The 16,688-nt window shown below is 36.4% G+C and overlaps 1 protein-coding gene across 1 annotated transcript in view; it reads left to right on the top strand.

Moving 5' to 3' along the window:
• PARD3B (par-3 family cell polarity regulator beta) overlaps positions 1-16,688 on the top strand; it is a 1,020,734-nt gene that overhangs the window by 537,750 nt on the left and 466,296 nt on the right. The window contains exons 5-6 of the mRNA XM_032859992.1: positions 6,830-6,918; positions 15,226-15,312. Of these exons, the coding sequence (XP_032715883.1) occupies positions 6,830-6,918; positions 15,226-15,312 (176 nt within the window). The remainder of the gene's footprint in view (positions 1-6,829; positions 6,919-15,225; positions 15,313-16,688) is intronic.

Genomic DNA, 16,688 nt, shown 5'->3' with positions numbered 1-16,688 from the left:
CCCCTCTCTATCTGCCTGCCTCTCTGCCTACTTGTGATCTCTGTCAAATAAATAAATAAAATCTTTAAAAAAAAATTCCTACTAGAAACACATAAGCAACACACACACACACACACACACACACACACACACACACACACCCAGCAGGTAAAATGTGTAAAGGGTCTACATTTTTAAAAAAATATATATTAAAAAATTTTTCACTGTCTTCTCAGACCTAACTCAGAATACTGGGAAATCATACCAGTGAATTCTAACTGTGCTAATTAACAAGAAGGAAAGGAAATATCCAAAAAAGATCATAGAAAATAACAAGATAATGAGGTATAGATGGGAGGGTTAGGTTTTAAGTGTGCTTTACCTCATGCCATAGATTTGTTCCTCAAAAGTTATTTAGAATCCATATGTGAAGAAAGTATAAAATTATATATTTCTGTGAGAATTTGCTTCTCAGGAGAAGCCTTCCAAGAAAGCATTTGTTCAAATGAATAATCACCTCTTAATTGATCTCTTGGAGAATTTTTCTAAGTATGTTTCTTCAGTGGGGGCTTTCCTGCCTTACTATGTAGTGTACCTTCACTGAGTCCTGGGACATTTTAGATCTGGAATGGAAATAGAAATCTTCCTATCTCCATGTTACAGATAATGAAAGTGAGAGCCAGGAAATTAGGCGTCCAGTCACTAGGCAAAGCAGTGGGAGAACTTCTATTGGAAACGTTCTCCTTTGTCTTAGACTGGAGCTTAATTTTACTACAGTACCTTAGTTTCCCCCCTTTAAAATTTATTTTTATTAAATCTATTAAAATCATGCAATATGTCTTGGACACAGACCAGATGAAGAGAAGATATAGCCAACTCTATGTTGTCGGTGGGGTTTAACCTGGGCAGAACGTCATTCATAACTGTGCTCTCTGGGGGACAGTCCACTGGAAGATTGCTGACTTTTAGTGTATTTTTTAAAGTCCAGGATTATTTCAGTCCTGTCCAGATTTACCCCATGTTTATTCCAGTAACTTACTCTTGGCTTGGCAGTATGTGTGTACGTGTGCACGAACACCTCATAGCCAAGATTTGGGGACTAATTATTTATGATCTAATTAATTGTGTTCTGCCAAAATAACTTTTTGTTTAAAAAATGGAATTATTAGAGCTCAGTCTTCAGAATAATGAAACACTTGATAGATTTTCATAGAAATCATTTCTTTTAATTTTCATGATAGGATGTTATTTCTTTATTCTATTTGCATTAAATCTGTAACTGAGAGATATTTCAATGTAAATATAGTTAACGTGTTTGTATGCAGACCTAAATCTCAGGAGACAGGTCCTACGTAATCTTAGTTCTGTCTTTGACCCTTCATTTCACCTTGGACATGACATTAATCATTTTGTTTTGGATATGTCCATGCATAAAATTAAAATAAGAATGCCAAGAAATTATCTAGGATTGTCATGAATATGCATCTAGTTATATATGAAATATTTTGAGATCTTTGAAAGACAGAAAATATACTCAAGACCTTATTAGAGTTTTTGTTAATGTCATTGAATGAAAACAGGATCGATAAAATGAATGATAAGGTCAGCATTCATTAAGTCAGTAGCTATGACCATGGTACTCAGAAGAGAGCACTAAACCGAAAATCAGGAATCCTGGATTCTGGATTTGTTGCTGTCACAATAAGTAAAAATGGCTAGTCACCTCATTGTTCTGGGTCTCAGTTTTCTTAGCTATAAAATGAATGGACTGGCTCATCAGTGCCGTTCTTTCCAGTGCTTAATTAATATTGTTAAGAGTTTCTGAAGATCTTTAGTAGTTACTGTAGGTCACTGTTTCTCAAAGTGTGGTTCCTTGACTAGAAGCAGCAGGAACTTGTTAAAAACGCAAATTCACAGGGCTTACCCTAGATCTCCTGCGTCAGAACCTCAGCCCCAACAATCTGTTTTCACAAGGTTCCAGGTGATTCTGATGTAGGCTAAAATTTGAGGAACTCTGTTAAAATTGTCCTTATTCTTAAAAAACTTGAAATTTAGCACTTTTCAATCTCCAATTTTCTTGCCTATTTCTAGACATATGGATATATAGTCTAATATATATTTATAAATAAAAATACGAAAAAATATATAAAAGGAATTATGGGCATGTTAAATTGATAGAACTGAAATATTTTTTTAAAGACTTTGTTTATTTATTAATTACAGAGAGAGAGGGCAAGAGAGGGAACACAAGCAGGGAGAGCAGGAGAGGGAGAAGCAGACCTCCCTCTCAGCAGGGCTCTATCCCAGGGCCCTGGGATCCTGACCTGAACTGAATGCAGGTGTTTAATAAATGAGCCACCCAGGTGCCCCTAGAACTGAAACTTTTTGAGGTGGTATCTATGCAGGTACGATTTCCCATGGTAAGGTGTTGCCCAAGGCACAGAGAATGTCTGTTAGGTCAAGCTTGAATAGCAGTGCTTGACTACCAAAATGCATGATCATTTCATCTGTGTGCTTATCAAATACAACTTATTTTTACTTAGCACAGATATTCTTGTTCTAAAATGTAAAAACAAAGGTTCTGAAATTATGCCCAGAATTTTAATTTTAAAATTTACATTATGTTTATGTATGGCATCAGGCACATAACCTGACGTTCCAGTCTTCTCTGTATAATTTTTCTATTACTGTCATTCTAAAACTCATGTGCAGTTTCAAAAGAAACTTGCAGTTGGCTTTTTAAAATGCAAATATTGTTATAATATGCACCTGAGCTCTGAAACGTCACTCAATTGCCATTAAAATTTTGTGGGCAAGTTGTTTCAAATGTGGCTAAAGAGCGCTGAGGGGGAAAATGTCTAAGCCATATATTTTCACCTATACGTCAAAGACATCTGTTGATAACGGGACAGCTATTTTAGTTCTCATCTGAGAGATGAAAAACAGAGTTGTAAAACTGTTTTTAGTATTGTCTTAGAGCTGCGGTCGGCTCCGGAAAAGCAGTGAGAATTCACGTAGCATTTTCTTTCAGGAGGAAAAGTTTTATCAAGAGCATTAAATTTCTTTGGAGACGTAGAACTTGATGAGGTTGCATGAAATACACGCTCTCCTCACGAACTGGAACATGGAATGATAGCCTGGTGCCAACACCAGGATCCCCCCGGGGACCAGTGCCCTGCCTGCTGCTGTGCCCCTTCCCTCCAGCTTGGAGGCCTTGAAGTTGTTAGCACTGGTGCTAACTAAATGTAAACACCTTTACTTTCCAGCTGCTGCTAATTGGTTTGGGAATATTTATGTAAGTGTTGATTTTAAGGCTAAAAATAGTGCAGTGATGTTTAAATCCAACTCATTCTGGCTGTCAGAAATGCTCCCATGATCCTGAAAGTGTTGCTAAAAATGTTCACTTTTTAAAAATTGTAGTAATTAAACTTGTCTGTTGTGAGAGCCACATATGATATGTTCCCTTCTCTGATAAAAGAGATAAAGGACAAGCTTCTTCAAGGCCTCTGCTGGGTTGGCCAGACTCCTCCTCCCGCTGAACTTTACCAGAGAGGAAAAAATTGTAAATGCGGGAAAACAGAGGAGACAAAAGAAAATTTTGAAGTTGCTCTAGATCCTCCTATTCTAGGTAGGGGATTGCATCTATTTTAACTTAACATTAAACATAGGAATTATAATAGTTTTATTAATACAATTAAGTGTAGAGCTTCCCAAACTTGACTTTTTAAAGGCAAGTTGGGGGACTTGAAATCACATCATTAATATTTCTCAAGTCTGAAGTTGAAGAAATATCATGTCTGTTCCACACCATTTGTTTATACCTCTCGTTCTTCATCCTCAGATTATTTTTGCCCCTTTACTTCCCGGCTAAAAAGTCGGATTTCACAGATTGTTCTCAAAGTTACTTACGTAAGCTATGGGAGGGGGGAATTCATTTTTAGATACATGTGATTTCGTGACTCTTCACCATGTAATTTAGGGAAGGAAAAGCCTAAGCACCCCTAAATTATTACTTGTCAGGTATTGTGTAATTTTCAGAAAAAGTGAATTTATGGACCCCGTCAAGAAAGAAGTTGCTGTTGTCTCTAAGTCTGAAAGCCCCGCACTGCTCTCGTGTTGTTCAAGTCCATTTGGCTTTGGCTTCCTGTCCTTGCCTAACGCCCTGAGCATCTGTCTGCCTGCCCCATCTCTAGAGAATAGCAAAGAATTCTGTTATTGCAAAAATAGGAATGATTTTGGCAAGTGACACTCACTGCCCATTAGTTGAGATGATAAACTCTAGTTTATCACAGCCCTTTTTTTTTGATAGCTGTGGCGAAGCAAAGACTTTTCAATGCTCCTTTTAAAATAGTGGAACTCTTGTCTTAGAGAAGTCTGTGAATGTGTGTGTGTGTTCTCTCTTAAGTCTGTGGTTATTGACATAATTGCTATAAAGCCGTAGTCAGTTCAGAATTACCCTTAAGCAGAGTATCACGTTGCAATTGGCCCAATATTGCTTTCAAATTCTAATTGACATTTCCATATACTTAGAGCATTAAGTATGTTGTTGACATAAATAGAACCTTTACTTACCATCTAACTGGAACTAGAAAAAAAGTTATTTTAACCTTGTAGAATATTGATTTGAACCAGAAAGTGTGCTCTTTTCTTATCTTCGTAAGTGATCAACAAGAAAATTCCACTTGGAGTAGGAAGCAAAGAGACAAAAATAGTTAACATTTTATAACATTATCCCAGTTTTTTCTTTGACATTCTGAGAATGTATATCCATGAAGAATTACAGAACCAGTAAGAGGATTTATTTCAACTGATACCCACTGTTAACTGTTCATGGATGTAAAACCTTTATACTGTTAGCATGCTAATACTCTCTAAATTGACATCCGATTCGGTGTGATTCTTACCAAAATCCAGCTGGCTTTTTTTTTTTTCTTGCAGAACTTGATGTTCTGATTCTAAAAATTGTATGAAAATGCAAGGGACTCAGAAGGGCTGAAACAAACTTGGAAAAGAACAAATGTGGGGAATTCTCACTTCTGGTTTCAAAACTCAGTACAAAACCAAGTACTCAAGAGTGTAGTACTGGCCTAAGGATATATATGTAGATCAATGGAATACAGTTGAGAGTCCAGAGATGAGAGACATGACTGGGGCTTTAAGACCCATGATTTTTTTTCTCGCTGACCTCTTGAGATGTTGACGCCTCATGAGAGATTCTACCCCAGAACTGTCCATCTAAGCCACTTCTAAATATTTGGCTCACAGAAGTTCTGAGAGACAGTAGGGTTTTTTAATCCATTTAATTTGGGGGTAATTTATTACACGGCTTTAGGAAACTAGTACAATGCCATTCTGCTCATACATTCATTAATATCCCCTAAATGAGCCCCGTGTGTTGGGTACTTAAGAGAGTACTAGACATGCCATGACCCTTCATAGAACTCCCTCTCGTATAAGAGAGTCGGGGAAGAAGGTGCAAATGTTCTGACACGTGCAGTAGTCACGAGTTCAAGCATTTTGTTAAATTATCTACCTAAGTATGTTTGTAAGCTGACAGCCCGGTGTTTTCTCTGTAGGCATAGATCAGGTCCTTCATAATAGTAGGTATGTTTGAAAGCTTTCAAAGATTTGGTGCCTTAAACTAAAATGTATTTTTTGAATTTCTAGATTTTCTTCACTTTCTTTATCCCTCTAAAAGGGTGAAAAAAAATTTTTTTAAAGAAAAAAATCTAGTGTAGAACAAGTCCCTCACAAAACCCAGAACCCCTATGCGAAATGTTGCTACTCCGTCTAAAAGTGAAATACATCTTTTTAATCATTTCACACTGATAAACTGCTTGAATTGTGGCTCCCTGCCTTGCTTTCTTCAAGATACTAGCCTAGTTCCTTTACGCCCAACCTCTTAACTGATATATTGTCTTTTTTGTTGTTGTTGCAAGGATGCTTCCGGATCCGTGAATGTTCTGTTTACAGGTGTGGTGATTGACAATGGGTCCTTCTCCGTGTGGTTTGTTGGCTCAGGGATACCTGAGTCCATGAGTAACAGGCTTTATGACTTTGCTTCTCAAGAGTGGTATATCTTCAGAATCCCTCTGCTCAAGTGCAGTTCCAAAGCTTAACAGAAATCTGATGCCTTACAAATGAGATTCAAAATCAAGCTTGCTTTTTAGAATCCATTCCATGTAACATCCAACTCAACATGGCCACTGTCCTGGAGCGCTTGCCTCCTCTGGCCCTCTTAGCTCTCTGTAGTGGAAGAATGTTTACCATTTTAGGAATTAAATGGTTAATTTCAGTTTCCTTCTGCTGAAGATCATTCTCAGAATGAGAGTCTTGTGACAGAGTAAGAACTCCAGATTTCTTTTCCCGCCACAGTCCTGTTACACTTCCGACAGAAGTGACCTTGCCGGGCAACTTTTTTTTCATGAATTTTTTTTCTTTATATTTTTAGTGTCACCAGGGGGTACAGGCAAGTACAGTACATTAAAGCTAATACATCACCACCTGTCAGTGGCACCTTCCCTTTGGTACCCTTCTCCTTGCTGATTTAAAACACTCCATCCCAAAAGCTTATGGTTGAGTAGCAGGAAGCTAAATGATGTATTCCAAAGCTCTTAACATATTGCCTTGTGTAAATGGCCCATTTGAGTATTTCAGAAACCAAACAGGAGAGAAGAGAACATTGAAAGCCCTGAAAAGATTAACACCTGTTTCCAGTCTTCAAAAAAATCGGAGCATGCTATATATATTGAGAGTAAAACCACTTGCTGTCTCATGTTGAGACATTTTATTCAGATTTGCAGTTCGACATGCGTAGCATCCACATGCTTATGGGTTTGTTTGACTACAGGATTCCACACAGAACTTAGAAGATGGAGGAGTTATGAATGGTGTACAGACCGAACCACTGACATCGCTGAAAACCAAGGATGCACTGAGGTATTCTCTTTATGTGAATCAGACTATTTTAGTTATTACAGGATAATGTTTCTCTAACAGTTGGTAGTTTTTATTTTATAGAGAAGGTCAGGATAGGTAGTAGAGTGGAATGAAACCTGTCCCAATTCTAAAATTAATTAGTCACTCTTTTATTTTCTTTTTTGATGGAAGAACTTCCTGACAAACATATATAAATGAGCCTCCAAGTCTTTCAACCCTTCAGCAACCTGGATTCCTTAATTGCTTTTTTCCTCTTTGAACAACAGTTTAAAGTGAATTTTCAGAGTTCGTTGTGGTTGAGTGCTCTACTTTGACATTAGCTCTTTGAATATTGTTCTGTATTCTGTTTTAACCATCTTGCAATATTTTACTCAATGTATATAAAATGAATCCAGTCTATCACCTAGGATTTTTCGTGGTTTTAATGTAAGTAACTCATTATATGAAGTCATTTGCTCTCATTTTCTCCAGTACTTACTTTGTTCTACACTATTTGCCAGTTCTGCCTTAGCTTACCACACAGGTTGCGTTCCCAGTTTTGCTGCTTTCTAGTTCTATAAGCGTAGGCAAGTTATTCATGTCCCTTTGCCTTAGTTTCTGGTATGTAAAACAGAAATAATGTTAAACCCTTCTTCAGAAGGTTGATATGAGATTAAATGAATTCATGTGTGTAGAACACTTCCAACGGTGCCTGGGCCAGAGTGAGCCATGGGGGTAGTTGCTGTCGTTGGCAACCATTGTACTGTGTTCAAGATGACGGTGGTCGTGATGGTGATGGTGATGGTCATGGTCATGGTCATGGTCATGGTCATGGTGATGATACCACCACCACCACCACCACCACTCTTACCCATCATTTTTTGTAAGTTACTTTGAATTTTGTGCTAGGAAAGTAATTCCATGTTTAATGGATGGTTGGCTTCAGCACTTAGAGGTGATGATTCTAAGGTTGATGGCCATTCACTCATTCATTTACCCAACATACTCTTTTCATTCAGTCCAGTTACTAACAGTGGACAAGCGTTTTTCATGGAATTAGCTTTAAAAAAAAAAAATGTGATCATCCTTTATCACACTGATTTACTGTGTGGGCTTCCCTCACACAATTTATAGCCACATGACATAGGTGCTCTATTTAGATTATATTGCTTTGATGAATGAGATACATAATATTAAAAATTTGGTAGAGAAAATCTCTTGGGCACTATCTTTTTAGAAGCTTGACAAGATTGTTTTTGGAGGCGGGCATAATGAATGTAATACTCTTCTGTTTGCCTTTAATTTCATTTTTTTCAGTGTTAGCTTTTTGAAAAGTTTGTAATCATCTTGACTAAATGTTATGTGGATAGATGTCATTGAGTGTGAACCATTGTTTGATTTATGGCTACATGAACTAATTAACTAAACTCTCTCCAGGTACAAAGAATTGAGAGGAATGGAGAATAGGAATTTAAAAAATTCTTTAATTAAAATATATGTGTATACATGCACAATTTTTGTAAGAGTTTTATCACCACATTTAATAGGCTGATGAATTGTAATTCAAAGCAATTAAGTAACTTGTAGAGACCCAATCTCTATCCACTACTCTTGTCTCTAAAGCCTTCAACTCCAGTGTTATCTGTTGTATACACCTCCCCTTATTCTTTGGTGTTTTATTTTATGCTAAGAAACTTCATGTGGTGAGCACCAGTTTGGAGAAATCAGTGAAATCAGGTTGAGGCCAAGTTCAGAAAGCAGAGTAAGTGCAGACTCCCAGCACCTGCAGGCTCTTGGGTATGGAGAGGATGAGAAGGATCTTAACAGGATGGCATGCACAGCTAGCAGCAGGAAGCTTGGAGATTACAATTCCAGGAAAAGACTTGGGTTCTAGCTGGCATAGGGTGATGAAGAAACAAAGGAAGAATGATTAGGAAGCTACTTAGAGCTGAGTTATTTGGTCATCATTCTCCTAGGACAATGAGGGCATGCTATCCCACAGAGCTTGGCCCAAGAATAGAGCTTTGGGCTCACTTTGATGTAGGTGGCATAAAAGCTCAGCAGATTATTTCCATAGTCCATATCAAAATATTTTGCACCTTTTCTGTATTTTCAACCCCATAGTCATTGCTTAAGCTTTTATTACCTCTCAGACTATTGTAGCAACCTACTGTCTCTTCTCTTGAATACCAGTCTCTTTATCCTAATTGATCTCCTGTATCACTCACACTGCTAGGTAAAAATTTCTTAAACCACAGCATTCAACAAACCATTCCTACATTCCAGTTGAATTTTGTTAAATCCTGGGTTTCAACACTACCTATGTAACCTTAGACTAATTATTTAACCTCTTTAGTTTTTTTAATATGGAAGATGGGTATCATCACACAGATTATTGTGAAGATTAAATGAGATTTATCACAGGCAGTTGTACTCAGCACAATACTAAATGAACAGATAAATATTAGTTGCTACTGCAGTTATGATTAGCACACGTACCGCGGTTTATTGTGACTGTCATTGTCCCATATAAGACTGTGAATCCTCCAAGGGATTCTTGACACGTCATACAGGTCTTGGAACATACTTGTTCCAAGTAGCATATTTGTTCAGTGAATGGTTAGAACACATTGCTCCATAAATCATAAGCATCCCTATTAGCTGCTTACACAGCATTTACACAATTTTATTTAAAGAAAAATAACCATAGGAGGGGGTTCTCCAAATAGTCTTATAATATGCGTCTCCTATGAAGCACTACTCAATTTACCTTGATCTTAAGATGATGAAGCAAGAGATTTCTATTGGGTGGTTTTTGTTTGGTTTGGTTTGGTTTAACTACACTTTAAGCTTCCCTCCCTCCCTCCCTGCCTTCCTTCTCTCCTTCCTTCCTTCCTTCTTGAAGGGGAGGCAAAGAGAGGGGGTAGAGGAAGAGAGATAATCTTAAGTAGGCTCCACTCCCAGCATGGAGCCCCATGAGGGACTTGATCTCACAACCCTGAGATCATGACTTAAGCTGAAATTAAGAGTTGGATGCTTAACTGAGCCACCCAGGTTCTGTAAAGCTTCTATTTCAACAGCAAGCGATACATGCAAAAGACCTTCACGTCATCCCTAAGTTCAACTTCATTTCTGACCTCAACCTATTCCTTGACACATTTCCAAATTACCCTACTCCAGACTTACCTCTTCTCCCACGCTTAAAACAGCCATCAAGTTTTATTCTTTTTTGCCTCTTATATCCATTCATTTGACAAACTATTGGTAGAGTCCATGTCAAAAAAAAAAAAAAAAATCCCTTAAACCTTCCCCCAGGTATTCATGCTTTATTCCTGTGATGCTCAAGCCCTATTACCTCTCCAATTATTGCAATAATTTACTAATTCCTGTCTCAGGGACCAGTCTCTATCTTGTCTTACTCTTTTCTAATCGATCCCACATATCACTGCCAGATAAATATTTCTAAACCACAGCATTTATCACCCTACTCTTTAGTGCCAACACCTTTAATGACTCCATTTTCTACCAAACTAAATGTGTTTTTTTTCCCCCGTATGGATTTTGACATATCACTCTGAGATTTGATCTCAAGCTGATGGTTCAACCTTCTCTTCTCAATACCTCCCTGTCTTTTCCTTCCTTACTCTCTGCTCACTAGCCTCTTTCTCTAATATCACAACCAGTCTGTGTGCTCACAAACCATCATGCTTCAGTGTCTCAGAGCAGACTATGCTGTTTCCTCCACATGCCCCCACCATCCCCTCACCTACTTTCTCTGATTAGGGATCCATTTGCCCTTCTCACTTCCATCTAAACTCCTCCTTCAGGAAGAGTTTCCTGATCCCAGCTTCCCTTCCTGATCCTGTACTAATTTCTTCTGAGCCTCACCAGGAAGTGCCTCTACTTTAAAACTCATGCAAAAGTAGCTTAAAACTCCTGCTCTGCAATACAATAAATTCCAAGGTGAATCCTGACTCTATCTTGTAGAAGTGGTGTGAGGTTTGGCAAATTATTTTACCTTTCTAGGCATCAGTTTATGTATCTGTAAAGTGGGTCTGATATGTTTTACTTTATATAATTCTGGTGAGAGTACATGGTATATTCCTAGAAGGCCATTAACACAGTGCATCCCAAATCATAGTTTATAATCATTGAAAACATACTACGATGACTACTATCATTCCATTGCTTTGTGTTATTCTCTATTACCTGTCTTATCCTGCCCCCCCTATACTGTGAACTCCTCAGATATTGGCCTCTATGTTTTCCTTAATAGAACTACATCATTGAAACGACTCAATTAGTGTACATTGAATTCAGGTACATTGAATGAATCCCACCACCATCAACAGATTTTTTGTTAGGCTTTTACTTAGTATATTTGCATCAATAAGACCTCACGATCAAGCATACTTGCCTGCCATCAACACACTGTACTGGGAGGTCTCTCGGCGTTCCATCTCTCACACTGTTCTGTATGCATATGACGAACCTGTGCATTAGTGCCTGAAGACCCCCAGCCAAAACCTTCTATCCATTTATTATCCATCATCATCTTTGTGGCAGTAGTCTAATCATGAAGAAAACATGTTCCTCATCCCTACAGTACTTGAGGATATTTTAAAAATCTCACTGAGGAAATCAGTTGAGAAAAAAGTGGAAAGTTTGAGATAATTTCCTTTTAATCCATAAACTCTTTCCCTCAAAAAATTCTAATAATCATCCTAATAGCTGATGGTTATTGAACCTCTTGTACACACCAGATACTATGTGTATGAGGTACATGTTATGTCCTCTAGTTGTTTTTAAACCAACAGTTCTATTAGGAATTTATCTTAATTTCCCCTTTGTCCAAATAAGGAAACTGATACTTCTGGTCTTTGTTTAAATGCTTGGCTCAGATATCTGACTCAAAGCCACCGCTAAGATACACTGCTAATTTTGTAACTTAATCATGATTTTCTTCTGAAACAAGGACACCCCCCACCCAGCTTGCCCTGAGTCCTCTGTCCCTTACCCTACATGAGTAGCCTGTGCCTTTAAACTGTGAGTTTAATAATCTCAATATTAAGAATGCTGTCCATTTGCCTCGTGTGAAGAATTGTACCTGCAGCCCTCTGCAGCTCTTATCTTCTGTCCCTCAGACTTCATGTGTTTCTTCTGGATGGAGCCAGATGAAGACCTTGGCCATGGAGTTCCTGCGGAGCAGCCGTTCAGGACAGGCTCACTTTTAACCTTTTATTCTGTACCTTCACCCCAAGTTTTGTCCTAAAATCTTAGGTAGCAGCTGGTCCCAGGAATTATTTGAATCAGTGTTGTCAATTGGATCTTAGGACATTTCGCTTGATCTAATGTCGGATCTAATGTTCTGTGACTGTCCACTTTGGGTTTCATTCTCTAAAGTCAGCCGTTTCAATCTTCGTGACACTTTCAGCTTTTCTTTGTGTACTCGAAGTATTTTTCCCTTTACCCCACATTTCACTTTTTTGTCTGTTTCTCACAAGTAGCTGCCGATCCCTTTTTCTTTCCACTACCAAAAAATTCTCTCCACCTCATTCTCTAAATTTTCTGTTCCCAGTCAGCCTCCAGAACGTAAATTATCGTGTACATAACTTGCTCACTGGTTGCTGAAACTTACTCTGCACTTGGACTAAACAAATGGCATTGATTGTGTATTTGCACATCTTAGTAAAATCTCACTTTATGAGATAATTGTGTCTAGCCCTACTTGCTGTGTTTATCTTTCATTAAGAGTATATATACAGAGATTTCTACAGAATTCCATCAGGTATATGGAATGCAAAGATCCCCCCCCCTTTTAATATAAGTAAAAATATATGGTCTATGAGGCTTCCTTTTTCAAAAGCTTTTCTGTCCATCTTAAAATAATGGATAACATTTTATAAAGAGCATGGTAAAACACAACCTGTATAAAATTTGTAATATTTGTCTATATTAAGTAGATTTAATTACAATATACAAAATCAACAATCCTTCGTGCTTTTTTTCTGGGATAACATTTTTATGATAGTCATTTAGGATTTGTCACATGTCTTTCTAGCCAAAGAATTGTGATTGCCATGTACATAAATAGAACAAGAGTTTATTCTGAGGTCTCAAAAAAGAGAATCTTATGAAGTATAAATGAACCTTTAGATTGCATCCCCAAGAATGGGTATAGTGTTTTAAAACAAGGTTGATTGCTTTAACAAATTATAAGATTTACTTTATTAAGTGAATGTAAAAATAAAAGATTGATAGTTCCTAAAGAGTATGTATCGGTATAATACATAGAATTTATTATGTTTTACAGGAAAGGTTTTGAGTTGGGTAAAGAAATATTTGCAAAAGAGACCAAAAAAAACAAAAAAAACCTCACAAACACAGAAACAAAAACATAAAGCCATCCTAAAAATTCTTAAGCTGAAATCTTGAACTCTATACTAAACACACTTATATTCTAAAAGCCTCTCTATAGTACATATGAGTGCTATCTCTCAGCTCGTAGACATTTAATATACTTATTGGGAAAGATTTGTGTTACGTTCTAAGTGTAAAACAAAAATACACTGTAAAGGTAGAGATAATAAAGTTTAATGATTAAACAAGATTTTCATCTTTGTTTTTAAAAGTCTTTAAAATGATACCATAACCCTAGAATGTTAATGCTCTGGGTTTAGTCTTTCTCAAATACCTACGAATGTACTATAAATCTGTTATTATGTAAAAAGTATTGCTTTGTGATCCATTAAGAGCTATGCAACTTTCTCTACCCATCAGACAGTTTCTATTTAGGATGTATAGTACATACATATATATAGTATTTCATATATTATATATATACTTATATATTTATATATATATTCATTTAATATCTATATTCTCACACAGAAAGTATCAAGAAGAATCATTTTATCCCATGATATTATCACTCTAAGATTTGTTTTATTTCTAACTTTTACCCCAGGCCTTTGATATAACCTGCTTGACTGAACAAGTTTTAAATATATCAGCAATATCTGAGCAAAACTCATTTGAAGTTTATTATCAGATTTGAAATTCTATCATACTCCACAAATGTTAGAAACTGACATGCTTTTTTTTTATAGTTCTTAATGATAATAAGTTTGCAATGAAAACACATTAAAAATAAGCCTAGTCCACTGATGGGAATATATTTAATGTATTTATTTTAGAAGGCTGATAATTCAGGGAGTGCTACATACTGAGTGAATTTATCAGGCATTTTGCTTTCTTATGCTGTTCTCAACTTTCTAGCAAGGAGCCAAAATTTCACCATTTTCAATTTGGAACAGAAAAGCATTTGTAGCAGCTGTAGCTCTTAATTTGACATCTAGTTTCAGGTCATTTTCATGTAAATAGGAAACAATAGAGACCTGCTTACAATTTCCATAACAGGGATGCTTGCTTCAACTTTATCATTTTTCCTCTGGCATTTTATTTTCTCTCTGTGGGATTAAAGGAGCCAATAATTGTTCACGGTTATTATTTTTCATCTTTATAAAAACTTGTTAGTTCCACTCTTTATTACTCAAAGTTTCCCAATATCTTGTATATTTCAGTCATACACACTATCCATTAATGTTTCTAGCTCATCCTTTCCTTAATCTGGAGTAGGTTAGGCAGGTCAGGCTTTCTATTTCTTTCTGTAATACATTTTCTCCAGGCTTTACAACTTCCTTTTCTACCTCTAAAAAAAATAGGAGGTGAAAATTTAGAATTGTTCCATTGACTACAACTAATGCCTTATTGAAAGGCAAGTCTGAGTTCTGATTTATAATGCTCCGAACATGCCCATATGTGTTACTAACTGGGGCTTCACTGTTGTAAAATGTAATTCTGTGCTTTTTCTAATAAACATATTTTTTATTTCAATTTTCTTGTTCTGGGAGGGAAACCTACTTTATGCTCAAGCATAGATAAGCTTTAGTTCCATGTATTTTATCATCTGTACAGTAATTGTCAATGTGTCTCAATGGGGAGAAATTTCATTTTTGTGTATATCCTTTTAAATATGTTGATTTATGCAGGTTAAATTAAGTAGAAAGTTATTTTTGTGGGTCATTATTTCCATTTGTTTCCCTTCTACAGAAAAAAAAAAATAAGAAATCAGTCTTTTAAACATTTTATTTCCTGGATCTTGTGAACATACCAGCAAATCATGTACTCAATTGACTTCATCTCTGCCGTTGAATTTACAGTAGTTGACATAATTTTAGTTTTTTTTTTTTTCTTTTTTAAATGTGCTGCTTTTTTTTTTTTTTTTAAGTAGAGACTTATCTGTGCTCTTACTTGTTTCTGCCCCAGCAATATGACAAGAACAGTGGAGATTTCTGGGGAAGGAGGCCCCTTGGGAATACACGTGGTGCCCTTCTTTTCATCTCTGAGTGGAAGGTAAGATGTTTTCTTTCCATCAGAAGCTCGTGCTAATGAAAAACTTGACTTCAGCTCATTTTCCCAAACATGATTCAGAAGAGGATTAAATGTGTATCTCTGTTATTCAGACAGACACCTCACATATACTTCTGTTGGCCACTTAAGTGTTAGAAACAAAGATACAGTGTTACTTCTAAGATACAGTGGAAAAGCAACAGTATCAATTACCATTTCCACATTTGCACTTAATTATGCAGTATTTTCTTTTTTTAAACAAATATTAATTAATTCATTTATTGGAAAGAGAAAGAGAGAACAGGCATGAGGAGGGCAAGTAGGAGAAGGAGAAGAAAGAAATAGACTCCCCATTGAGTGTGGAGCCAGACATAGGCCTCGATATCACGATCCTGAGATCATGAGCTGAGCCAAAATCAGGAGCTGGATGCTTAACTGGCTGAGCCACCCAGGCGCCCCTGAAGTATTTTCTTAAAGTGTTCTTGTCAGTGACATGTAGTAAACACAATCCTTAAGAAGGTTTTAACATACTGTTAGACAAATATTACAACTGAACTTTTTAATGTTCCAAAATACACTTCAAAAAGTGAAGGTGGTCATCCAAATTGATATTTCCTGATTCTGTTCAGGTATATGGGAACGTAGGATAATAAATATTCTAGCATTGTAAGTAGCTATATCAGAAGCTATATGTTTTCATGATTTTAACTATAATAGTAGGGTACTATTGTGCTTTTTTTTGTCTAAAATAAAATGTAATCAATTAAAAACAGAATACCACCTCCTTTTGAAATTTTAAAAACATTTAATTGCTAAATCCACAGTGGCAAATGGTAATTTAGATGTCAGCGTTTTTTGAAATTCATGTCCACCTAACTGGATATAAAAGCTGTTTTACTGTCGAAGATTGAAGTGTGTGCCTGAGAGTTAATATTAGTACTATTACAACAACTTTACAAAACTAGTATTAGATATTGTGTCACTGTTCAATAAGATGAGTACCTTTAGCACTAGATTGATAATGACAAGAGCTATCTTAAAAGAAAGGACTTTCCTTACTGAGTTCCTATAAGTAAAAAGCATATTTTAATTAATATGCAAAATTTATTTTTCTTATATTAAATGCATCACTGAAAATTTCAGGCAGAATGCCTTATTTTAGCTTAAGAGAGCAAAGTCCAGGAAAGACCATTAATTTTTTTTTCAAGGTCATACAAAATCCAGATCCAATCCCCCTTACTCCCTTCCTCTTTCTAGAGCAAAAATTTCCCAAAGGTTATATAGTATTAATTTACTGGTTCAGAATATTTATTCAATTCAGTCTGCCACATAGCAGGAAGAGCAGATTTAGTCATGATATTTTGGTTGGCATCATTTTC

This window comes from Lontra canadensis, unplaced genomic scaffold (assembly GCF_010015895.1).
Source record: "Lontra canadensis isolate GAN:19392208 unplaced genomic scaffold, GSC_riverotter_1.0 scaffold18, whole genome shotgun sequence".
Taxonomy (NCBI): Eukaryota; Metazoa; Chordata; class Mammalia; order Carnivora; family Mustelidae; genus Lontra; species Lontra canadensis.
This window is presented reverse-complemented; position numbering and strand designations above follow the sequence as displayed.